The 27,007-nt window shown below is 30.8% G+C and overlaps 4 protein-coding genes across 6 annotated transcripts in view; 2 read left to right on the top strand and 2 right to left on the bottom strand.

Annotated features, from left to right (window-relative positions):
• LOC106126325 (serine/threonine-protein kinase OSR1) overlaps positions 1–902 on the bottom strand; it is a 20,264-nt gene extending 19,362 nt beyond the window's left edge. Inside the window, exon 1 of the mRNA XM_013323929.1 lies at positions 677–902. Coding sequence (XP_013179383.1) covers positions 677–695 — 19 coding nt within the window. The 5' untranslated portion in view covers positions 696–902. The remainder of the gene's footprint in view (positions 1–676) is intronic.
• The window catches only part of LOC106126327 (fatty acyl-CoA reductase 1), an 18,431-nt gene extending 2,032 nt beyond the window's left edge, over positions 1–16,399 (top strand). The window contains exons 2-8 of the mRNA XM_013323931.1: positions 12,010–12,200; positions 13,048–13,356; positions 13,679–13,874; positions 14,200–14,398; positions 14,509–14,748; positions 15,043–15,300; positions 15,639–16,399. Of these exons, the coding sequence (XP_013179385.1) occupies positions 12,012–12,200; positions 13,048–13,356; positions 13,679–13,874; positions 14,200–14,398; positions 14,509–14,748; positions 15,043–15,300; positions 15,639–15,801 (1,554 nt within the window). The 5' untranslated portion in view covers positions 12,010–12,011 and the 3' untranslated portion in view covers positions 15,802–16,399. The remainder of the gene's footprint in view (positions 1–12,009; positions 12,201–13,047; positions 13,357–13,678; positions 13,875–14,199; positions 14,399–14,508; positions 14,749–15,042; positions 15,301–15,638) is intronic.
• A 1,041-nt stretch (positions 16,400–17,440) lies between these two features.
• Tpi (triose phosphate isomerase) lies at positions 17,441–19,441 on the bottom strand. 2 transcript variants are annotated; one of them, XM_013323759.1, is made up of 6 exons: positions 19,307–19,441; positions 19,051–19,177; positions 18,703–18,814; positions 18,315–18,424; positions 18,037–18,243; positions 17,441–17,745 (listed from the first exon to the last, which is right to left on the bottom strand). In XM_013323759.1, the coding sequence occupies exons 2-6, from the start codon at positions 19,159–19,161 to the stop codon at positions 17,539–17,541; spliced, it is 747 nt and encodes a 248-aa protein (XP_013179213.1). In that variant the 5' UTR covers positions 19,162–19,177; positions 19,307–19,441; the 3' UTR covers positions 17,441–17,538. The 2 variants fall into 2 exon arrangements, with proteins under 2 accessions (XP_013179213.1, XP_013179212.1); XM_013323758.1 differs by having other exon boundaries at positions 19,265–19,439.
• A 359-nt stretch (positions 19,442–19,800) lies between these two features.
• Positions 19,801–26,473, top strand: LOC106126240 (protein disulfide-isomerase A5). 2 transcript variants are annotated; one of them, XM_013323757.1, is made up of 12 exons: positions 19,801–20,057; positions 20,752–20,993; positions 21,174–21,381; positions 21,762–21,890; positions 22,001–22,101; positions 22,380–22,531; positions 23,202–23,332; positions 23,895–24,056; positions 24,250–24,391; positions 24,845–25,047; positions 25,499–25,673; positions 25,875–26,473. In XM_013323757.1, exons 1-12 carry the CDS (start codon positions 20,034–20,036, stop codon positions 26,132–26,134), a joined length of 1,929 nt encoding a protein of 642 aa, XP_013179211.1. In that variant the 5' UTR covers positions 19,801–20,033; the 3' UTR covers positions 26,135–26,473. The 2 variants fall into 2 exon arrangements, with proteins under 2 accessions (XP_013179211.1, XP_013179210.1); XM_013323756.1 differs by lacking the exon at positions 19,801–20,057 and adding an exon at positions 20,525–20,652.
• Positions 26,474–27,007: the final 534 nt, after the last annotated feature.

Raw genomic sequence — 27,007 nt, forward strand, 5'->3', positions numbered from 1 at the left:
CGTAGGAGCCGTCGGTAAATGTGTCGCCTACCCTAAAAACTTAAGATGATATAAAAGGTTAAATAGTTGCTAAGATTTTTGAAAAAAGAAAAAATAAGCTTTTTGATTAATGTGCAATTTGTTTTTTTTTTAACCTATAATTCTTAAAAACTCCATTTCGAATTAAAAACAAAACACTTTCACTAGTTTTACAAACTGCCAGATACTTTGAATTGTCTAATATTGACTTATATCACAAAACAAAAGCAATTAGAATTATAAAATTTTAAAGCCGTTGTATTAAGCATTGTATTAATTTCATAGACAAAAACATTACATTCAGTTGCCTATATTTATGTACATTTAAAACGCTCGCTGTATGTCTATGCTTTGCGAATTTTGCAGTGCGAATTTCTAATACATTTATTGAAATTTTAAGTTTCAATACCCATTGTGTACTTTATATTTAAACGTTAAAACAATTTTTACTTTTTAGAGTTGTGCCACTGTTAAGTGTAAATTTAAAAAAATACTTTAATTTTTAACTGGAAACATTTAATGTTCATATTTAATGGAAAAACACCGCTTTTGGACTAAATTTAATAATTATTTTCATACGAATATTTTTTATACATTTACACCGATATTCTATTCTTAACAAAAACTTAAAATCAAGTAAATTATGAATATTACTTACCTTCGATTGATGATTCCATTTTCGGTTTTAGTAAATCTGTTGAAACTTTTGAGTGTTCTTATTTTCAAGGTCAAAGATTTAGCGAAAGTATTAAAACACACTGAATACAGGTACCTGCTATTTATCACACGGACACAAAAACCTGATGAAAAAAAATGTCATTTTGAAAATATTTACACTGGCATTTCTATAAACTGTCATTAGTAACGTGCTGACGATTTCAATCGAATAATTATAACTATCGAATAAACAAACTATACGATTTTATCAATAGAATTTAAATCAATAGTAACAAAAACTGGCCAAGCAACACCACAAAAAACTAGTAAAGAAAAAAAATCGATTTAATTTGTATTTTACTTTTTGTATATCACTATTTATATTTAATGAATAAACTGTTTTTTTATTTTAATAATTTAAAAATAAAAGATTTAAAACGACTATCAAAAACTATAAATCACGACAGCAAATATATTAAAGATTCTTGTATTGTATTTTAGCCAACTTCATTTATTTTTGTTTAATACAAAGTGGCTGAAGTTATTTTATATAATCGGATTGATAATAGGCTAGTGTTAATATGTTAATTGTAAAACCCAATAAGGTAACCCCTTTTTGACGAGAATGTGCCATTTAATTTGTATTCAGCATTATAAGGTAGTGAAGTGAATGTTATTAATTAATATTTGAAGTTGATAAACATGTTTATTAGAATGTTTTCTTTTTAGCGAAACAATTATAATAATTTTCACACTTGTACAACATCAATAACCATGTACATCAATCAAGAAACATATTCAAGGTCATATAAATTTTTATAAGCCTGTAAATTGGTAGAAATGTTAAAAACAACAACAAGAATAAAAAGTATAAAGTTCCTCCTTGATCCCGCGGCGACAAAAAGTGTATTCAAGGTCACATCGCAATAAACAACGCTTGTCCAAGCAATCTTGTTTGAATGTGATTTTCCATATGAGGAATAAAACCAAATCACTAATCGAAACAAATCAATCAAATTGTAAAAAAAAAACTTTAATAGGGCGTTTTAAGGATATCTAAAGGGTTTGAGGTTAAAGAAGCAAACCTTGTTTTTTTAAAAAAAATTATTTATTACTTTTAATGAGACATTTTACTTTTACTTTTCTGATTACACTTATTTGACTATCAATTTTGATTATTTACACTATTTTAACAATGTAACGCATTTTATAAAAGTAATTGGGTACTTACATATTAATTATAACAAAAGTGGTGCGTTCCACAGATATAAAATCTTGCGTAATGATAATTTTTAGGGAACGCCAGATTATACACAATTTTAAGTCAGAACTGACCACAGCCAACCAAACGTTTCACGTTTTAGTACAGACAAAATTAATTTCACTGTGGTTACTAATTGTCTATAGTATTATGGGAATACTATAAACATATCGTGGCTTGATGCTAATTGCACGAGGCCTTACTAAAGCTGAGCACAACGTGTTGCAATTGCATTTTGCAAGTTGCCATTCCATTACATTGCTAAAAATTTGGTTAAACTTCATCTCCATATTGTTTCTTTTAAACCTTCTTTCTTATTTCTTTGCCATCTTCTTGTATTATATTTGGAACAATGATTGTGATAATAAGTCTAAAGCCCATTTTCACCAACGGTCCTCTAAAGTATTATTAGGTAAGTGTCTTTTGGTTAAGGGTCTCCCTAAATCTAAGGCCTACCTAAATTAATTTTCATGATACTATGTCTCACCTATTAAAGGCCTCGTAGTTCAGTGACATTTATTTTTAAATGCTAGTGTTTGAAACGTCGATATCCTATTATGATTTTATCGGTATAGTTATTTTGATGCACTTTTCTTTCCGAGTTCTCCAAAAATAAATATATTGATACTAAAAATGTTACTACATATATTTTCCCCTTTTTTGGTAAACAATTTGGAAGTTTTCGCTTAAAAAATATAAACTAAAAATGCTCAAAGGCTGAAACACTTGAATGCCTTTGCCCGTGCGAATAAATATTCGCTCGGGAATCGGGAACGGACGTCACGAAATGTCATTGCCGCATAATCATTATGGATCGGGATCCGAGAGATGGCAGACTTCAGTTACAGTAATAAGCTTAATTTTAAAGTATTCTTATGCACTATAAGCGAATGGGCATTAGTTATTCTATCTCTTTGGCCAGTTAGCAGCTTTATAGCTGAAATTAAAACACGCTGAGGTACAAAACACACCTAAGTTCACTTACATTTACAAAGTTGATTCTCACACATGTGTTGAAAAATATTGTAACAGTGATGACATAAATACTGCCAGACTCTTTGGGCCGTTTTCGATGATTAATACTCCAAAAATATGACTTTTTTTTAAATGCTTGATTTTTACATATAATAATTATGGGACTATTGCAAGCAGGTAGACGCTTCGGTTCGGGCATATAACCTCCCAGACACTTTAATTGTCCGCGCGGCCCAGACTGTTAGAGTCAAAATAGTTGACTTTATTTATTTTCAAACGTTTAATTTGTATATTTTATACTACTACTACTTGAGCCAGACAATTCGGATGGCGCATATAACCTCCCAGACACTTTGGCGCTTATAGCGTATAACTGTAAATAGTTTATTCATTTTTAAACGCATTTTTGTTTATCTTTGTTTCTTGACGATTCTTGTAGACTAGGAAAATACCAAAAAGAATAATATATTAATAACATTCGAACAATTCTGTAAGAACAATGTAAGGGGTGTTTTTAGAGGTTCAAACATTAAGTTGCTAATACTTCTTTATTTGGTAAATACAAACCAGACGCTTATAAATAATTAAAATTATAGCAAAATAGTAGTTATGTTGGTCAGAATATTTGAACACTTTTGATGTTTTTTTCGTACCTCAATTAGCTGGGATTAATTTTACTGACATGTGATACCAACAGAACGGAGCCACATGCCACTCAGTGCGCGTTAACTTTTAACAAAGAAACTTTGATGAAAGATTTATTTGATATTATGATCCAATTAATTGGTCACCTAGATCGAGTGATTTAACCCCATTAGATTATTTTCTTTGGAGTTGAAATTATTTGTTTATGTTGTCAAAACAAATACAAATGAACAATTGGAAATAAACATTCAGAAACAACAGGAGGGTATTGGGGAAATACGGCCGCAAAAGCTGCGTGAATTGTGTGAAAATGATGCCTAAATCCTTTGTAAATGTTAGTCAATGAACACGTTTTTCATTTAATAAAATGAATATATTTCTATGTCTTATTATGATTTAACTCAAAAAAAACATCAGGGGACCCTTTAATTAAAGGGATGGTTGGTAAAAATGGGCATAAACAAAAGGAATTTTATTTGGGCCTCTATCAACTTTTAATCTCATAGGAACATAAGAAAAAATGTAAAAAGAGAGAATAGATGTTAAAAATTTTCAGTGAGATTCATTTTTAATTAAAATAATTTGTTAATAAAATTTGAAAAAACTTCATATATATCAAACTATGTACAATGTATTCATAATATTACGCTTTTTAGATGATACAAAAAAAATAATTACTTATTTAAAAAAAAATTATGTAAGTGTTCGGTCTCGCGCGTTTAAATCGAATGTACCCTGAACTTGACATCTTTATTTGAGCTAAACGCTAAGTCATCGTTATATTACAACGATCAAGAAGGATTGCATGTTTGTGCGATTTTCGTATGCCCTAATGGCCCGCTCCCACTGGCGTGTGTTGGCTAATGTGCATTTTTAACTAAGCGATTTTGCACATTGTCAACACTAAACTATCTGGAAGCTACCGATGTGGCAAGACTTGAGGAGGTATTGTGAAACCATTTCGCTATTTGGGTGTACCGACCGAGACCGACTCGCTCACTGATGCCCGCAGAATGGTATTATTAAAACAAACATGTTAGAAATATTTCCAAATTTTTTCAACATCCTAAAAATAATCTGAAGTATCTTGAAGGTCAAACAAGTCGATAAAATATTTACTGTCACTTACTATATTTGCATTAGAGCAATGCGTAACTTTTGACAAAATTCAAATCAAAAATTATAGTCAAACTATAGTTTCGACCTTCTAGCAATAAAAAGCCAACCCATTATTGTCCCTTCATTAAGTTGATGACACCTTTTTTTCTTATGTAAGTAGCTTTCGCTGGCGCTATTCTACTAACAGATATGCTACTGTAGCGAGATAAACACCAAGTACTTTTTACAATTTACTTATTAAGGTACTAAAATGTTTTGATTAAATAGAAACCAAGAGTAAATTTCCTGCACTATGTTATTTTGTTGAGTGTGTTAGTGAAGCTATCCTTTACTTATTCAAACAATTAGTAAGCCCAACTGACCGACTAAAAGGACAGCTTCTTTACGGCAATAGATGAAGCCGTCTAGGCTATATGAAGTCATAATAATTAGGATTTACCTTCCTGTTAATCAGACAATAATGTACAGGACGATTTATCTAGTAGGGAAGACATAGTTGCCGAGATCACGTGTCACGACCCGTGAGGTTTAGTTGTTACCTACGTTCGCAGCGACGAGAAAGTTTAGTTTCGCTACTTGTCAAAACCATTTACGTTCACTATAAACATTCACAAGTCAATTAAGATAATGTCGTTCGTATTTTAATAGTATAGTTTTTGGCAAGATGTTATGAAAAAATTAAATAAAAGATAAGAGATGAGAAGCTTTTCTATGTTATATTATCGTTTATGTAACCAACGGAAAGAAACGGCATTTTCTTATCGTTTTCATAATGCATTTCATTGAATAAATTGTAATTTTTAGCGAAATATACTAATTAAATAGTTATCATTTTAAACATCACCAATGGCCATCTATAACGTACAAAATTTGCTTTAATTATTCATTTCATAAGTGTAGTTTAAATTACTTAACAAAACAATTAAAGAAACGTGTGATTCGGTACAACGAAAAACATTCCACTAGTTTAGCGGATAATTTTCGGAAAGTTACGGTCTTTTAGCCCAACACGGCACAACGTAACAATCTTGCTCGTAAGTTATTGCATTACAATGGAAAAGTTCTAAATTTTTGGGACAAATCGACCGCTATGTAGACCGGTGGGTCCGGCCAGAGTTATGCAAAACATCGAAGCATGTAGGGCTGCAGAAATAATGTTTTATACATCTTTTTTTTTATAATTTTGGCAGATTTTTTTGTAAATTTACTAATATTTATTTTACCAATCCAACTAAGCTCTAGGCTTGTGCTAGGATATGGTTTAAGAAAATAGTCGAATGGCGGGATTCGAACCCCCGACCTCGTGATCGAAAATCCGTACCCTTAACCATTAGGCTATTGACGCTTTATTTGCTAAATGTTTTATATTGTAATGCATTATTTTCATTTCAATTAACACATCATGGCTTATTCACGCTATTCTATTACGTAGTATTGTAAAATAGTTTATAATTGTTGGCAGACATGCAAATTCAAAGGTAATGTTTGTTTTAAAAATTGTGATTTAAAATGATTATTAAGTTTACACTAGTCTAGACCTTTTTTTCAAAGAGGTGTTTCAATGTTGACATATTAAGTAGTAGGTACACATCCGATTTATTAGTTCTTTGTCGAAAAGTTATGCATACAAAACCTAATAAAGTCCAAAAATTTAAATACGGAGAATTATTTTAGTCTTTTTTCCCTTCTAACTTTAGGGAGGGAAGGGAAAATATTCTCTTACTGTGTGTCCCCTACTCAATCGGTTAAAGGTAAGCAATGCATTTGCAATTGCAAATGCCAATGGGCCGGCTTTGCTATTTTGGGAAACCAAGTGGCCGCATGCTTGTTTCCAGTTTTGATACAAGAATATACATCTGTTAAAAACACAGGATTACTATCAATTTATATTTTGACAGCCCTGTCCATTCAAAGATGCAAACTATTAAGTAGTTTTCCATAAACCGAATGTGGGAGAGAAAGCCGTAGAAAATCAAATTATTCACGCTTTGTATTATTATTTAGTGATAAAATTACCATAGTGGCCAACATACTAGGCATACTCACACCTATTATACAGGATGTCCTTCCGTTAAAGGAAAGCACAATTCAACCTATACATGTATGGAAAGAAAATTAATTGTGAGTGAAATCAATCAACCCACACTTGGCTGGGTTGACGACCTAATCATCTCTGACCTAGGGTTTGCCTAGTATAGCTAAAATCAGTGGAATCCAAAACTGACGTGTACACAGGACAATAATTAATTACAGCTATTCAATATCTATATATATACAAATTAAAAAATGCTGTTCGTTAGTCTTGGTACAATTCGAAAGCGGCTGAACGAATTTATCTTACCTTGGTCTTGAAATGTTTGTAGAGGTCTTGGGAAGGTTTAAAAGGTAAGAAAAACCCTAAAAACAGCAATTTTCTTGTTCACATATAAACGGCTGTATGGTTGTCGCTGAAACTTGGCATAGATGTAGAATATAGTCTGGAAGAACACATAGCGTATTAATTATGTTTTTGTAATATACCGTGGACGGAGTCGCGGGCGGCAGCTAGTTATATAAAAATAGTTAGTTGCATATCTGAGTTGTATAAACGTAAGTCGCTCTTAAAACATCCTAAGTATACTGCTATAAGTAAATGCAGGAGGTTGCGTACAGTTACGGAATGCAAACAGGTAGTCTGTTTTGGTATTATATCGTAATATCTATTACTACGTGTTTTTATTTTCTTTTTATAATTGCAGAATACAAAATAACTAATTAACATATATGTCCGATTTTTTTTGCATAATATCAGTATTAAGTAATATGTTTATTGGCCTTAATAATGTAAAGTAGTAATGTCGATCGATTTTATATGAACAGTAAATATATTCCGATGTTCTACATATTAGTATTGGCTTTCACTGCAGAAACTGCTGTATCAAACATATTTCTCTGGTTTTCTATGTTTTTATAAATATTCATCAGTGGAAACCCATTGTTAAGATTACGATTAAAAAGCAGTTAATGAATGAGTATCTACAAACTTATAAAGTATTTTTGAAATAAACGTTACTTTGTTTCATTTTAAAATAGTTTGATTTCCTAGTACATAAACTAAATAGAAAAAAATTAAAACATACATTATTACGAAAATTAATTTCAAGTTTTTACAAAATTTTTACATAATAACTTTTAAAGTTTATAATTACGTATATTTTTAAAAATTATAATTCCATTCGTTATTAACCGTCCGTAAAATTACATATACGTTTAAATACGTTAAAAAGTATTACAAATTATAGACATACTGTAATAAAATTGACAGTTTAATTAACTTTTATTTATATATTTTACTAATATTAAAGAATGTCAGAATGAAATCACCATCTTGAACAAAAATCACCTTTTATAAACTTACGATCGCAACAATAAAAAGCTGTTAACTTTATTAAGCTTTTCATCTTACTTTAAGTTATGTTTATGTTATTCTTTAACAAAATAATGATAGAATTATGACGTCACGATTATTTATTGACTTTGAAAGAGCATTACAATATAAGATTAATAGAGCTTTTTATCTTTTTAAATAGCTTTTATGTTTTATCCTGATTGACAACCCTAAGCTAGTTTGGACGTTACGTATAGTTTCGTCAATAAAATATAAATCATCGTGCCTTTCACCTGCCAAATTGTTGTTCCAAAGAACATTCGGGAAGCTATGTTTTGTGTCATACATTGAAATCAAAACCATAACACCGTGACCACTGTAGTGAACTTGTATCGACACTTATTGTAGTCTCTGTTTTATGAAAGAGAATAAGAGGGATAGCAATATGGGTCAGTGCAGTGAAAACCTAAAGTAATATAGATAAGCAAAAGTTTAGATGGATGATGTTAGAAAGTATCTCCGGAATTGCATAACGGATTTCGATGATATTTTGCACACATGTAGAACATAATCTGGAAGAACACATAGGTTACTTATTAAGTTTTTATTTAATTCCCCGCGGACGGAGTCGCGGGTGACAGCTAGTGTTATAATTTGTTAATCTCATCAAGAGTGTATAGCCATTTAAATTTCACATCCTGGTATTAAGGATCAAAGATTTTATTTTTTATGGGATAAATGGTTTCCTAAGAGCCGTATTTAATTAAATATATTGGTTTGCTACTTTCAATTAACTTTTTATTTGATTGCATAATAAATACAAGATTGCTATTCGTATTCTATTTTTAGGAATTTCATAAGTTTCCAATTTCGTTCTAGTTGACAGGAGGCGTTATACTATAATAATATATTCATTTCACAAAACGTCTAGTATGTGAGAGTGAGGTCGTTGCAGAATTTTGAATATTAATAGAAATTTTCCATAAATTAACATAATCTTGAATTATAATAGCATTATCATAATTGTTATCTAACTTGAAGTAAATAATTTCACGATACGAAAAAAAAATTGATTTCTTAATTAACTCTAGGATTTTGTAACTGTAATTTTATATTACATTAAATTATATTTAAGAATATAATTTTGTAAATAAATAATTTTATTATAAACTACTCACATATCTTACTAATTTAATATATCTTATATCTTTAAATGAGCAATTCTTGTATATATATATATAAAATCATATATATATATATATATATATATATATAATTGGAATCTCGGAATCGGCTCAAACGATTTTCATAAAATTTAGTGTATAGGGGGTTTCGGGGGCGATAAATCGATCTAGCTAGGAATCATTTTTAGAAAATGTCATTTTATTTGTGTTTTATCGATAATCAACTTAAACATAAACTTAATTTTTTCTATCTCTAAGATAGAAAAATATTATTCATATTTCATCATTTTATTAGTAATTCGTACTTAAATATAATTTCCAAAAAACGCAATTTAAAAAAAAAACGGAGCAAAGCTCCGGTCATCCAGGTACTTAATGTTATAAATGCGAATATTTGGATGGATGTTTGTTAGAAGTTATCTCCAGTTCAACTGTTTGAATCTGGCTGAAATTTGACACAGATGTAGAACATATTCGGGAAGAACACACAGTTGCGGGCAACAGGTACTTAGATGATATTTATATTGATAAATTCTATAGTGCCTAGCTTCATAAATATTAATTCCCTCTCCATTATCTACCGCATCTACCACGGGGAGTGCTCTAATGAATTGTTTGGAACGATTCCTGCCGCCAAGTTTCGTCATCGGACGACACGACAGACCGCCAGGTTCCATCCACACCATTTCGATGTTTGCACGTAACTTCCTGCTTCGCACAGCAGCGTTGTGGATTGGTCTGTCTTCGGCGGTATTTCCAAACCGCTACGACTTAGTGTTCTTTAAGAAGCGAGCGTATCATCATCTCAAAGGCCGGCAACGCATCTGCGGTTCCTCTGGTATTGCTGATGTCCATGAGCGTCGTTGAACACCTCCGTGTTCCCGATGCTCGTTTGCCCCCTTCTTTAAAAAAAAAATATTCCAATGTGAATAATTTTGCATAATAACTTTTTTTATTTTATTATTGATAAATCTCCATTTAAGTAGAATGTGTTTAATAAGTAAATATTTATTTTATTTTAAACAAGAACTATTGTTATTACGTTATATTATTACCCAACGAATATAAAATATTCAAACGAAGCACTAAAATAAAAATAAAATATGTTTAGAATTTTTAATCACATATCCATTTATAATATTTACTTAGTTACTTTAGTTTATATCTTACTAATATAAATGCGAAAATTTCGATGGATGTATGGATGGATGTTTGTTACAAGGAATCTTCAGAAAGGCTGCATAGATTTCGCTGAAATTTGGTTCAGAACATAATCTGGAATAACACATAGGCGACAAAGTTTTTTTTTTATTTCACGCGAACGTAGTCGTGGGCTGCAGCTAGTGTTTTATATATTTGGAATTTATTATTAATACCCGAAGCTTTTAAGATTTAATTCTCATGTATTGGCTATCTTATAGCCACATTGAAAAAAATTAATATGATTCATCATAAATTTGCTTGCAATCTTTTCGCTTATTTTATTCCTTTCACTTTGTTCTTATTTATTGCGAATTTATAGACAGACGAGATCTCATTACGAAGTTTAATAATCACATATCCTATAGTTAGTAGTGTGTAAAAATTATGTATATTACAATATTAAACGTAATTAATTTCGTCACAACAAAATGTGATATTTATGCTAATTTTATCTTACATAATGTGAATATTGGACAAATGCAGTAAAATACGTTTATATTGATCAACCTTTCATTTTTAAGTAATTCAGCGAAGTCTGGTTTTTAATTTAATATTCTTTCTAACAAATTCGGATATAATCACTGGTCTTGTAACACATTTTTAATAAATGAAAAAAAAAATATGCTCGTTTTAATTATTTACAATTTTTATTTACCTCCACTAAATAAACATTTCAACACATATAGAAGATGTTGCTTCTCGTCTAACATTTCTATGAACCTTTGTACAGATAAGTTTGAATTTAACGTAAACAAAATTAATAATGTGCCAATAGCTTAAAAATGAACAAGCGCAAAATAAACTGAACACACTAATATTCTTTCTGTCATTATCGAATAAAATCTACTTAATCGTTTTCTAATTTATTTTCCATTTGTCTTTATAGCATTTTTTTACGAACTGTTATTTTTACAAATCATGACCTTGCACATATTTGAAACATGCATAGTCATCTACAACGATTAAGGGCAAACACTCACGATCCAGTTTTACCTGTAGCCGATATAAAAAATTGCGGGCGCAAATCGCATCGTGGAAATGGAAACATTTTTTTACATACATACTACGAAAGCCACGGACGCCGCAACCGCATACGGCAGCGGGTAACCGGATCGTAAGTGTTTAAGAGTACAGACCAAAGTAGAAACATTGTAGTGAGTAGCTTACAATTTTTATTAAGAACATTTCAATCAGATAAAGGAGTACATGATCTATACAAAGTATAAATGTGATTATGATAGAAGTGTGAATGCATTTTTAATTTATTAAATTTTATCGTCTAATTAATTAAGATACATTCTGTTTCCGTTCACAATATGACGTCAAAATCGATGTCGTGTTATATGGATATAAAATTAGAAGGAAATTATAAATCTAAATACAAAACTTTAAATAGCAAACGTCAGTTTCCATTGCCTACTTGTACGTAAACATATACTTATTCCTTTCATTCCCTTTTAAAAGACAGAGATAACAATATGTAATTTTGTACAAATGTTTTATCAGTGGAAGCTCAAAGTCAATGTTCTTTTATACCTCAGTTATAATAAACATATAAATATTTTATTATTTTTTTACAGAAATGGCTTCAGTTAGAGAGTTTTACAAAGAGAAGAATGTACTGCTCACTGGTGGTACGGGATTTATGGGGAAAGTTCTCATTGAGAAGCTTTTATATTCCATACCTGATATCGGCAATATCTACGTTCTGATGAGACCGAAACGTGGAAAGTCTGTTAAACAACGTTTGGAGGAGATGTTAAGATTACAAGTAAGTCAAAATTAATTATTTTAATTTGTGACGTGTATTTTCTTTAAAAGATCTACGATTAAAGGTTTGTTATTGCATAATGATTAGATATACATACCACACGCTTAAGACTGTTTAATACAGATTTATGTTTGATTTAAAAGATTTTTGTTAATATTAGCGCTAAATTTCAATATCTTATTACTAGTGACTGTTGTCAGACGATAAACGATTACATTTTAAATGCTTTTAACTAATATCTATTTTCAGGAATTTGGCTGGAAATATAGAAGTACAAAAAGCTTAAATAATTTAAAAAATTACATGCATATTTCTTTTACATGCTCATATTTTCAAAATAATTGCTTCCAATTTTTTATATTATATTTTTTTCTTCTTTTTTTAACACTCCTAAATTGACTTCGGGGTATTCGCTTCAAAGTAAGTTAATTTAATATTATATGAAATAACATCAATGAAGACGGGGAGTATTAACATTACTTAAGTATTTTTTTTAAAGTTAGTCAATGGAAATAATATATAGTGTATATGAATCTAAAGAATTAGCTGTCAATATTCCACTTTCACACCCACACTTGGCCAGCGTGATAGACTATGGCCTAATCACCTTTAACTTAGGGTAGGGTCGGAGCCCCTCGGTGGGGAGGCATAGTGATGATGATACCACTTTTGGTGTCTAAAATAGAACAAAAAATAAGAAAATGATCTTCATAACGGATAGATATACCAAAAAGAATAATAAATATGAATTTAATGTCAAAAATCCTTGTTTTTATGTTATTATATATATTTTGGTGTTATTATGGCTACCTGTTTAGATAGATTAAAAGTTATTTAAATGTTTCAGTTATTCGACAGAATCAGAAATGAACGACCAGGTGATCTTAAAAAGGTTAAACCCTTACAAGGCGATGTTCTGTTCGATAACTTTGGATTATCGGACTCTGATATTGATAACTTGTCAAAGGAGATATCTATACTGTTCCATTTCGCGGCAACATTAAAACTTGAAGCACCTCTGAAGGACAATGTAGACATGAATACGTGCGGAACTCTACGGACCGTGAACATTGCTAAAAGACTAAAAAATCTATTAGCCTTCATACATCTTTCAACTGCATTTTGCTATCCGGATTACGAAATTTTAGATGAAAAGGTACAGTACATAATAACTTTATAAACAATAATATTACATTCTAAAATGGCGTCTTGTTTATCGGGCAAACAATTATTGCATAAAAACCCTTACATAATTAAAAACATTATTTAAATCAATGAAATTGGTTGAATAACAATTTAAAGTGAAGTAACAATTTTATAATTTACTAATTTCAAAAGTAAAACCAAATTGAGTTTATATTACGTGCTGTTAATTATATTCTGCTTAATCTTTCCTTTCTCTTTCCATATCATATGCTATTGGTTTAGACTTACCCAATTTGTACTACGTTATAAAATAGTGATTATTCACATTACAGATGCATGCCCCGCCGGTGAAGCCCGAGGATGTTATGAGATTGATCCAATGGATGGATGACAAACAGCTGGCCCTAATCACACCATCGTTGTTGGGCCCCCATCCCAATTGTTACACTTTCTCCAAGCGACTTGCTGAGAACATTATTGAGCAAGCCTTCGATGACCTTCCAGCTACCATAGTGCGGCCGAGTATAGGTAAAGTATTCATTAAATAAAAAATAATGGCTATCAGTAAATCCCAATGTCCCAAGTTTTTTGAGCCCTAAAGTGCTTTCATTTTACAATTGACCAATAGTTTTCACCTCATGTTCATCTACTCGTGAGATACACCAGTCCACATTTCGACCCACGCAAAGAAAACACATACATCTTTTAAAGGACCTCATAGAAAGTAACTCTTTTCGTTCGATCGATTCACATTACTGTTCAATCCAACTAGGTATATCTTAGGTGTCTATGTAATGGTATCGGATGGGATTGTGGTCAAGCTCTAATATATATATTAATCATTAACTTCTAGTGTGCCCGGCCTATTTAGAGCCGTTACCTGGATGGGTGGACAGTCTTAATGGTCCAGTGGGCTTGATGCTGGGTGCCGGCAAGGGAGTCATCCGGAGCATGCTATGCGATGGCAGTCTAACTGCACAAGTCATACCAGTTGATACTGCTATCAATGCTATCATCGCCATTGGAATGTTAGAAGGAACAAGAACTGAGAAGTAAGTGTTTTATATCTAATTGCCAAAAAATGCCCTAGTCAATCTACATTTACTAGTCTTTTTGATACACTATTATGTCAATATCAGTACTAAAAGTAGCCATTTTTCAGACCTCTAGTTATTCCTATTTACAACGCAAATATAGGACATCAAAAACCTACCACGTGGGGCGAAGTTTTACAGATCGGTAAGGACTATGGTCGGAAATATCCGCTGGCTTGGCCGCTTTGGTATCCCAACGGAGATATCACAACCAACGAAACATTGCATTTCTTCCGTCGTATATTCTACCATTTGGTACCAGCATACACTATCGATTTTCTACTGATGCTACTTGGTCAAAAAGGCTTGTGAGTATTCCTCAGTTTCATTGACATATACTTTTCATAGCTTTACACATAATCAGAATTGAAAGAGATGAAGAAAGACTTATTTAAAAAGTCCTGTCTAATATTACGTCATGTCTAATCTCGAAACCAATAGTTCTTTACGTTACTGATATAAAATAGCAAACTATTCTTTACCTCCAATCGAAAAATAAAAGGTTCCCTTCTCGTTCGTCAGCAGAAATAAAATATTTATTATGACCAACATAAGACTACCCAAATACTGTTTCTTACCGAAATCTATTTATATCGTTACAGCATGGTAAGGATACAGAATCGTATCAGCCAGGGACTTGAAGTTCTGCAATACTTTACTATGAGGCCGTGGGTGTTTCCTTGCCCGAACTTTGATAACATACAAACAAAATTGGAAGGCGAAGAACGCAGGATCTTCAACATAGATCTTACTGCGGTGGATCGTGTCAAGTACCTCGAAGACTGCATAGAAGGTGGTCGAATCTTTTGCTTCAGGGAAGATCCAACTAAAATCCCGTACAATAGATCTTATCATAATTTGTAAGTATGATATTTAAGAGTAAATACAATTAATCTTCAAAGTTTTTAGAGGACAATAACCTTTTTTCAGTTATCTTACTAATATAATATATAATGCGAATGTTATGATGTATGGATAGATGGATGTTTGTTAGAAGGTAAATCAAAAACGGCTACATGAATATTACTGAAATTTGGCATTTACGTAGAACATAGACCAGGAAGAACACATAGGTTAATTATGTTTTTTAAGCCTGTGCGAACGGAGCCGGGAGCGACAGCTAGTATGTGACATAAAGTGATAGCCAATATTATCGTAATCGTGATCCAAATGTTTAAATCTTTTTTTCTTTTTCCAGCCTTTACGTGCTCGATTGGATTGTGAAGATATTATTCGGGCTGTTAATTCTATCATTTTTAGCTTCGTGGTTTGAGCCTGTTAAGGACTTGTTTTCGATCGGTGAACCAGTTATAAAGCACCTACCATTTTTAGGTCCGGCTGTCTTCGATAAAAGAATGTAAAACGGGTTATCAAAAAATGATATCTTAAAAACATATTATGCAAACAAAGTCAGTGAGATAAGTCAGTCAAAACAATCAATAGATAATTCACAGTAACTGGCCGCTTATGTTTATAATTATTTACTTGTTTAAAGTTTCAATTTATGTTATGGTTATTTGCCCAATTAAATGCATTTTATATAGAGAAAAACATTTGATAACTGTTGTTAGGGTTCCGTACCTCATAGGAAAAAAACGGAACCCTTATATTATCACTTAATTGTCCGCCCGTCCGTCTGTCAAGACCCCTATTCTCAAAAACGCGTGAAAGTATCAAGCTGGAATTTATTTTTAATATACTTTTAACAAGATCAGTCATCGCCCATTATTCGAAATTCGACTATACACGCTTTATTTAAGGTCGAACTATCATATTTTTTTTAATTGAAATAAAACGAAATTATGCACTTCTCCAAATTCTCGGGGAAAAAGGACAACGGCACGGCTCGCCATATTCCGTCTCCCGAGGTTCGTACAGCCACGCTAAATGGAAGTCTGTGGTATGTTTCTGGGTTAAAATCGTGTTCTCCATTAAAAAGAAAACAACTCACACAAAGTACTTGGTACAATTACCTTAAAGAGGTATAAGATTTTCGTATCATGTAATATAAATATTTTTGTGAGTACATCTAGTATAAGATTAATTGTAAATATTTAGGTATATAAGCTTATTATGGGAAGCGGTAAAAGTAATCACAGTATTGTTTCATATCTAGGTAAGGTAGAAAACTAACAATTTTTTTATTATGTTACTAAAAAAAAATCTATAAAATAAGTTGTATATTTTTTTTATCTATTTTTATAAACTTTTACAATTGTTATTATGATTTTATCATTAAATGTATTATAGGTATATTGTTTTTATTGGATAATTAATAAAACAACGCAAAATGATTTAAGTGTTTAATTTCATGATAATTAAAAAAAACAATGTAATCAAAGCAATAGCATATGAATCGTAGTAAACTTGAAAATATTATCAGTGATTGAGTTTTCTCTAAAAAAAAAATTTCTTACAAAATAAAAGCTTAGAAAGGAACAATTTTTAATAGTACAGTAAGCATTTCAAAATATATGCAATGTAACTGCCTCTAATTGATATAAATAAAAAAAAAAGTTTTTACTTGAATCTGTAAGAATTAAAAAAAAAATATATATATATGTAACAAAATTATTTGCATTTAATATAACTTATTACTGAGTTTAATAAAAAATTAAACTAGTATTATCCATGATATAATTAATTGAACAAGAATATAATTATTTAAAATATAAATTAATATGTAAATAACAATGATAGTAAATTATTTTCATTTTAAACAACTTTATGCAACAAACAAACACTATTGGCAGATATTTTTTTCAATAAATTTAAATATTTTATTAAATTAGTGTTAGATATATGTGTTTTATTATGGCATTATACTAACACATATATTTTAAATATATTCATAAAATGTAATCGTATCATTGTTGCAAATTAATAATAATTAATTCATTTTATTACACGGAAACTCTCACATGTATGTTTGCGTAATCCATTTAATATTCTACAATACAACATGAAAGATGATAATTGTATATATCTTTTACTCTTTGGAAGGCAAAGAGTAAAATACATTTCACATTAAGTTACATAGATTTATAATTTGCAACATTGATGTTTACATAAAGAAATGCTAATATAAGGATATAAATTTACTTAGTAGCGTTAACAATGTTAACAAACTCCGGTTTCAAACTGGCACCTCCTACGAGGAAGCCATCAATATCTGCACAACTGGCTAATTCCACAGCATTGGCAGCAGTGACAGAACCACCATATTGAATGCGTACAGCATCAGCGACTTGAGCTGACACATTATTTGCCAACCAGTTACGTAATGAGGCATGCACATCTTGAGCCTGTAGATAATTTTAATATCAATAAATGTTTCAATTAAACGTATTATACCGCAAACTTAACAAATCTTGATGAAGTTTAGCAAAGATGTATAACATATTTTGGAAGAACACATAGGCTATTCACTAAGTTTTTTTTTTAATTACGAGCGAACGGAGTCGTCATCTACTCATAAATGAAATGAAGAAACAAAAACCTCTAGATAAAAGATGTCTATGGCTGAATAAATTTATCCTAATTTAAAATAACACACTGAAACCTCTTTTCTAACAACTAGCAATAACAAGCCTTACCTGCTGCGGTGAAGCAGTTTTTCCGGTACCGATAGCCCAGACTGGTTCATAGGCAAGCACAACATTAGCCCATTTGTCACCAATAGCTGGCACCAATGCCTGAGTCTGCCTAAATACAACTTCCTCAGTCTTTCCAGCCTCCCTTTCTTCCAAGGTCTCACCAATGCAAGCGATCACTTTCATGCCAGATTCAAGGGCATGTGCCACCTAAAAATATCAAAAAGTCAATATACAGAACTACATTTAATTTCAATGTATAAAATTCAAATAATACATACTTTCTCAGCTACAAGGGTATCGTCTTCATGAAAGATTGTCCTGCGTTCCGAATGTCCAATGATAACCCAGTTAACACCAATGTCTTTCAACATAGCGGGTGAAATTTCACCTAAAAATACACATGCAAGGATGACTAAAGATTTTTAAAAATGTTATGGTTGATACCTGGTTTCTTACTTATTTTTTCTTTAGTGCAAACTCCAGTATCTTTATACAAATATTCACTAAAAGTACATTATTTTGCGGTGCAAGTAATCAAACAGAACAGATGCAAACAAAGCCATATTTTAAAATAGGGCAAGATGCTTTTGATAATGTAAATCTTATAAAATACTAATTAACAATAAAAATCATTGGTAACTAACTATGATATAAAAACATTTTTACCTGTGAAAGCACCCTTTGGAACTTTCCAGCAGTTTTGTGCAGCAACTTGGATTGTATCGGGTACAATACTCTTTACATAAGTAAGGTAGATGGAAGGTACCCCAATAATTACCTGTGCACAAAAGTTCTCAATTAAAAATTGTGCTTACATTTTTATAAAATAAGTTACACAAATACTGGGAAATAGTAAAAATACAAACATATTGGGACATAATTGGGTCATTAAACTTGTAAATCACAAGTGCAACAATAATAGCACTCAAGGTCAAAATGTCATACTAACACTTCAATGCCTTTAATTTTTTTATCCGACATTAAAGTTATGCAAGGAGGGTTTAAATATTATACCTCAACTTCCTTATCCAAAGGACCTTTCTTCATATTATTTATAATTTCATTGATCATATTTTTATCTCCATTCATCTTCCAGTTACCACCAACGACAAATTTGCGGGGCATTTTGGCGATTATTTATCTAAAAATTAAAATGTGTTATGGATTAAAAGAAAAAAATTTAAATAGTTATGTCAGAATATGCCAATGACTAATTATAATGGCTTACTTAAGTTTAGAAATAATTTATAATGACAAACACTGTGCTTACACCTCTTGAATCTTTTCCCGAGTAACAGTAATCGGTGAATCCAATATCTCTTCGTCTTCTACTTGTTCTGCAAAATTTTAAGTTTGATTTCGGTTGCATTAGTTATGTCAATCAAAATTTTACCTTTGATCTATTCGCTAAAATTCAAAGAAATGGATTTTAAGCCAATCACAAGTAAGTCGTGGCTGACAGTTGAAACAACTAAACCTACTTTATATGACCTTTATGACATTGACAAAGTCAATACAAACTTGCCGGTTCGGTAGATGTTCAATCTCCACTCTGTAACTAGGGTTACCATCTATTAAATTATGTGCGTATTGAATGTAGTCTAAAATTCTTTCAAAAACCGTGTAAACAAACCTTTTATTTTGTAGTATAATTAATTTTTAGAAAAAAAATATTTATCTTGTTTACTTCAAGTTAGACCTATATTCAGTTGACAGACAAGCTAACTTACATAATATTTTTTTACTCTTTAGCAGAAAACTATCGACGCGTGGAAGGACGTCGACATCGACAGCCTGTTAGAAATTAAACGCCCATCACTATTGCTCTTTCAAAAAATTTCCTTGTATATAGCAAGTCAATCAAATGTTAAAACTAAAACTTTGTTTGAGAAAAAAATAATTGAAGTCAAAACATTTTACTAGGTTGTGCTTAGTTACAATTTATTTGCTTCATTAATTAATATTACCGTGCAATTGTGTTGGAGCTGTGTTAAATCATGCGATATCAACATTTGTTACGAGTGAGTAAAAGCCGGCATTACGTGTTTATATTTATTCGGAACTTTTACTGTATTTATAAAATAAAACAGAGCAAGACCTAACTAGAACCTGTTTAAAAAATAGGAATGATCCAGAATGACAATATTTCAGACACTATTTTGATACTAATTAAACATTTTGAAAATACCCCGTTATCTAAAACAAAAAACTATCTCTGACATTGTTTATTATGTTTTATTTTATTAACGTCAATACTTTTATGGTGAAATAAGTGCGCGGCTTTGCGGAGACATAGTACGATAATGCGTTTTCTTAAAAAAGATTAAATTTTTCGAATTTTGTTTGAAGTTCGCCAATTCTTAACTTGTATGCCGCGTGGCGAATTATTTTGGGTGTTATTAGTAAATAAATTAATCATCGGTTGCTTGCGTTAGACATTGCGAACTATTTATTAAAAATAATTAAAAAGTACTGATGTCATACATTCGACTATAGGCCTGTGCTGAACTTTTAAAAGTTTTATATTCTATTTATGTTAATGTATTCTTTTGTACCTAGCTTATGCCAGTTTAGATCTCCTAAATGAACTGTTCCTTTCACAAATACTTACTTCAAGTCAGTAAATAACATCTCAAGTTTAAATGAATCATCAGCTTTAAGGAATCTAGTGTTTGCAGTTTAAGTTTAATCTAATTAAAAATTATTTTTTTACAGCTGTTTATATATTTGTGTCTATGTATGCAAACATTGGTTCAAGCGAAAAAACAAAAAACCAATCTCATAACACAAACCAATGATATAAAGGAGTTCAAAAAGTTACTAAGAACCAAAACAAATGTATTGGTTTTATTTGTTAATGAACCAAAAACATCTCAAGCTATTGTGGATGTTTTCAAAGAGACTGCAGATGCGATGAAAGGAAAAGCAACTTTAGTGTCCATTGATTGTAGCAACAGGTGAATAGTTTTATCTAGTTGTTGCCAAAGCTTCCTATATATGTTTTTTATCCATAAAAAAGAGTTTACTTATGAAATTTTATGTTTTTTCATTGAGTCATTCTGAAGTAAAATTTTAATAAACATCCATCCAAGCATCCAAACTTTTGTGTTTTCTAAATCAATTTTCCATTATTACAGCGATGGTAAAAAACTATGCAAAAAGTTAAAAGTTAGTAATGAAAAACCATATCATATCAAACATTATAAAGATGGCGAATACCACAAAGATTATGACAGGGGTGAGACTGTGTCTGCCTTTTGCAACTTCCTGCGTGATCCTACAGGTGACTTGCCTTGGGAGGAAGATCCTAAAGCAACAGATATATTTCATCTCCAAGATGGCGAGGTAATATTGTGCAGTTTTTTTTATAAATAACTATCAGATTCAACTTTTAATGATGCCAGTAGAAGTAGACCAAAAATTGATGGGATTGTGTATGATTCAAAGATTCAATTTAACTAGGTTTCAGCTATTTTAATATGAATTATTGTATATTATTAATCCATGACTACTGTAAAGAAGTCATCGTCCATGCTATGCTGAGCTGGCTACCCCTTGCCACACCATTTGTATACTTTTTTGCTGTTGTGACATTAAGCTTTGTGTGCGATATGTAAAAAAAGATATTGGCAGAAAAACATGGTGTATCTTAACAATTGAAAATGTTAATATAATAATTAGTCTTTATATTATAATCAATATTAACAGCAAGTAAATTATTACAGGCATTAACAAAATTCTTGAAGAAGGGTATGGCATCTTATAAGAGATCTTTGATTATGTTCTATGCACCTTGGTGTGGGTACTGCAAAACATTGAAACCTGAGTATGTTGCTGCCGCTGCAGATTTAAAGGTAATTTGAATACACACAATAAAGAATCATCATGTATTTTTTCTTTGAATTAATGACAGGAAAAGTATTAAATTTTATTTATATAACTCAGTTCCACATATTTGTTTTAGGGTGAAGCATTGCTCGCAGCTATTGATGTTGCTAAGCCAGGAAACTCGAGAATAAGGCAGCAATACAATATTACAGGATTTCCCACCCTTCTATATTATGAGTAAGTATTTAATATTGTATATTGTTAACTAAAATATCTTGATAACTATAAAATAACTTAATAACTTGACTTCGTCAGTGCAGGCTTTAAAAAAAACTTAATTAATAGCCTATGTGTTCTTTCACATTAAAATCTACAATCTATGCCTAATTTCAGCAAGATTCATGCAGACACATGAGATACCTTCTACATTCCAACATTCACATCACAAGATACCTATAAATATCCATCCATCCAAACATTCACATTTATAATTATTATAAAATGCTATTTTACAGGAAGGGTCAGTTTAGATTCCCATATAATGGTGACAATAAACATCAAGCAATTGTTGATTTCATGAGAGACCCACACTCACAAGTACATCAAAAGAAAAGTGAGGTGGACGATGAAAGTTGGTCACAGGATTCGGATGTAGTGCATTTAACAGGTTAGTAAACAAACTGTTTACCATGAGTTTCTAAGACCAAAACTCCCCATTTAAAACATATTGTTATTTCTCTTTGTCGAAGATTTTGTTTTCTCCGTTAGACAAATTTATCTGGTCCCAAAGTTGCATCATTTTCTTCAAGAAAGTTTGATTTCTGGCAGAAGTAAAGGTGATCACAGCACAACTACAAAGTTTCTGTTTTTTTTTTGTATGACATTAATAACTCTTTGCCATGAAGTGTCAATGACACCTTCTTTATGTCACTTTGTAATCAAAATCTGTAAATTAAATACAATGCATTTTTGTAAAATAATCAGGAATCTAAATGTAACATATTGTTTTAAACGTAATATATCAAATCTTGCTATCCATCAATCGCAGTATCGTAAGTTATTCTTATATGTAAATAATGTTATATATTTATTATATATTTAAGAATGGGTAAATTTACTAAAGTCTATGATTTATTTTGTAAGGATATACTGTGAGTTTCCATTGTTGTAACACCTGTACAAAAACATATTTTATCTCTTATTTGTAAGAGCAATGAAAGTGTGTTTATTTAGATATGTTTCAGCATAGAAATATGACGACTAACTAAATATTGCTAATAATTAAATTATAAACTTTAAAATTCACAGTATGGTTTGATAACATTGTTTCTTTTTAGCTGACAGTTTCGACAGTGTATTGGCGAATGTTGAACATGCTTTAGTAGTCTTTTACGCCCCCTGGTGTGGACATTGCAAAAGAATTAAACCGGAGTTTGAGAAAGCAGCGGCTAGGATAAATATCGAAAATGTATGTATGCAAACTTTTCTATTACTTTATATGCTTAATAAACTATAACTAATGCATTCTAGTTGTGTACAGTATGGCAAATTAATTTGTGCCATGAAAAGGTAGATTTGTTATGCTATTACTATGGTAATCTTATATGTTAATGAGTTCTGTAGGAAATTTGACAAAATTTTAAACATATACTATGTTTCATATATAAACTAACCAAAAATATAAAAATCCTGGCCTTAGGTTGTTATAATCGGGTTCTTTATTACATCATGTTCTAAGAAATTAGTTTTATATTGTTTTGAAATATGCTATAGGTCTATAATATTTCTGGTCAGACTATATTATAGATTTGCATATTGATATCTACACTAATATTATAAACATGATACTTTGTAACAACTTAAAGTCTATTAGAGTCATCATCAACCTACCCTTATCCCTATTGACCGTCGGCACAGTATGTACTACTCCTCCATACATCTCTGTTAGTCGTCTTAAAGTGTATTAGAGTAATTACTAAAATTCTACCATTAATAAGTGAACCAATTGTTTATAATTTAATTAATTTTAGATCCCAGGTCTTTTAGCAGCCGTAGACGCGACTGTAGAATCAGGATTGGCTGCGCGTTTCGGTGTTAAAGGTTATCCAACTCTGAAGTATTTCAACAAGGGTCAATACAAATACGACGCCGGTCATGCCAGACAAGAGGAACAAATTGTGGACTTCATCAAGGTATTTATAGGCTTATAACTATTGAATCTAGTATGAAATGTATGAGATTGAACATTTAAAACTATTGTATTATAACATATAATTTTTAATTATAATCATAATAAATATATAATATTAAAGCTATATTTAAATGGAGGCACTTAAAATTCTATATATTTGACTTTGTATTTCATTATTTTTTTTTTAATTTTAGAATCCTCAAGAGCCGCCACCACCACCTCCGCCAGAAAAGCCCTGGTCTGAAGAGGAAGGCCAAGTTAGACATCTCAGTGAATCAACATTCAAAAATACACTCCGGAAGGTCAAACATGCAATAATAATGTTCTATGCACCATGTAAGTTAAATACAAGAATTAAAAATAAAAACTACAATTCTGTTATATTAAACCCTTATTGTGGCAAGATTTCTTTTTTGAGGAAAAGCAAAAAACAATGTTAAAAAAAACTAAGTTATAAATAATTTTATAGTGATTGTATATTTTTTTAAAGTTGTATGTATGGTATACTATACAAAATGAACATAAGGGTTAAAAGAAAGTGACTAAGACACTGATTAAATAACCTCCAAACAAATTTGCATAAAAGTAATAAACCTCACAATGTTATCCTTTGTTTTTGCATCAATTTGAAGCAGATTTTGTTCTAAACTAGCAACCGCCCGCGACATCGTCAGCGCAGAATTTCTATATAACACAATCTATTGTAACACAAGATATACCAAATTAAATTTATAGATTTTAATTGTATGTATAGATTATATATTTGGAACACAAAACATATGTTTCCAGGGTGCGGACACTGCAAGAGTACTAAACCTGAATTCTCCGAAGCAGCGGAAACATTTGCTGATGAATTATCAGTTGTTTTTGGTGCTGTTGACTGTACAACTGAACAACAGCTGTGTTCTAATTACAAAGTGCGAGGATATCCTACATTAAAATACTTCAGTTACTTCAATAAACTTGTTGAAGAGTACAGTGGAGGACGGAAGGTATGTTATGTACATTGATATCTTAAATGTGCTCATATCGGCAAATTAATTTAAAGATATGTGTGAAGTTAACCCACACTGGGCCAGCGTAGTTGGCTATGGGTAAGTCGCCCCTTAGGGTAAGCTCTGAGCCCCAGTGGACACTAAAGTTAGCTAATGATGATTATAGTGCTCAGTAAAATTTTTTTGATGTCAAATCTCATTAAAATTCTTAAATAATTGACACACAACTTTTTACTAATATTATATATGTAAATGTATAGATGAATGGATGGATGGATGTTTAATTGAAGGTATCTCCAGAATGGTTGAACGGATCTTGATGAAAGTTGGCATAGATGTACAACATAGTCTGGAAGAAGACATACACTACTTATTAAGTTTTTAATTCGGTGCGAATGGATTCGTGGGCGACAGTTAGTTGTACTATAAATATTGTTATTTATTTCAGAAAGAAGATTTTATAACATTTATAAACAGTCAACGGGGCAAGCATGAGGCTCCGCAGAAACAAATGACAAGCCAGGAGGCCGGCTTTGGTGTTAATGTTCAGATGATCAATGATGATGACTTCCATACCATTATAGCATCCAAAACCCCCACATTTATCATGTTTTATGCTACATGTAAGTTAAAAAAAAATCCCATTTTTTTTGCTTTAAAACTGGTCTAATATACAAAGATTTCCATATCATAATTTCTAATTGACCCAGTTATTATTTGTGGCTATGTACGGTCCGCATATAATATTACTCTTATGTAGTTCTAATAAATTAACTTTTTGGTATTGTTTTCTCTTTTTTTTCTAAAATATTGCTTGATTCCAGGGTGCGGTCATTGCTCTACAGTGAAGCCGGTGTACAGTCGACTTGCGACTAAAATGAAGTCAATCGGTGGACCTGTCCTTGTCGCAGCTGTGGAAGCCTCTGATAATCCTAAAGTCGCAGACTACGCGAAGATAGAAACATTGCCAACATTCAAAATATACTCCAATGGTAATTTATTAGCTGATTATGATGGAGATAGATCCGCAGAAGACTTTGAAAGATTCTGTATGTCGCATGCTAAAAGGAAAGATGAACTGTGATTTAAATTCTAATTGTGTATCGTATCTGGTTTGAGTTGGCACGTGGTCCAAAAGGATTTACTTAATACCAACGTGCCAAATCAATCTGATACTATAAAGCGTCTTGCAATCTGATGTTTTACTGTCAAATTATTGGTCAATTAGTAAATAGTTTAAACATGTTTGTTCTCCTTTCGATACGTTTAATTCGGTATTTTTTTTTATTTAGGTACTTAATATTCGTATTTTTTTTGTATTTGAAAGTAAAAACTCATGATTTAATGTTACGTTAATAATTATCATCACAATATAAATAGCTTTAGATTTATTAAAATGCGTAATCTTAGTCAATATTATTGATTATTTTATTATTGCATCTATCTTAGTAAAATTGAATGCAATATTTTTTTTTTATTTTATATATTCTTTTTAAACTAATAAATACTGTTTTGTCAAAATAAAAATGCTTTAAAATGGTAATTAAAAAATAACTATACATTTTAATTCAAGCTAAAATTGTTCTTCGTTAAGGAAATTGCATGAACTGATCATTGTTAATTTAGATATAATTAAAGTTGTTTTCAGAATTGCATAAAGCTATTAAGAAAAAACTGATTAGGAATTATGGTCGAATCTCGAACAATAGATTAACAAAATTGAATTCCAATAACAATAAATTTCAAACTGTACTTAATTTACAAACATTACAAAAAAAAAACTTTTTCGAAAAGTTGAAATATCCTTAGAAATAAAAAAAAATGTTATTAAAAATCCTTGTTAAAATTTAATATCGTAGGATAAATATTTTTGATAATTGTTTTCGATTTATTATATCGAGGACATAAAAATATAGAAGAAGAATCATATCAAGGGGAAAGAATGTTTTTTGACCTT

Source organism: Papilio xuthus, unplaced genomic scaffold (genome assembly GCF_000836235.2).
Source record: "Papilio xuthus unplaced genomic scaffold, Pxut_1.1 DF825017.1, whole genome shotgun sequence".
Classification (NCBI taxonomy): Eukaryota; Metazoa; Arthropoda; class Insecta; order Lepidoptera; family Papilionidae; genus Papilio; species Papilio xuthus.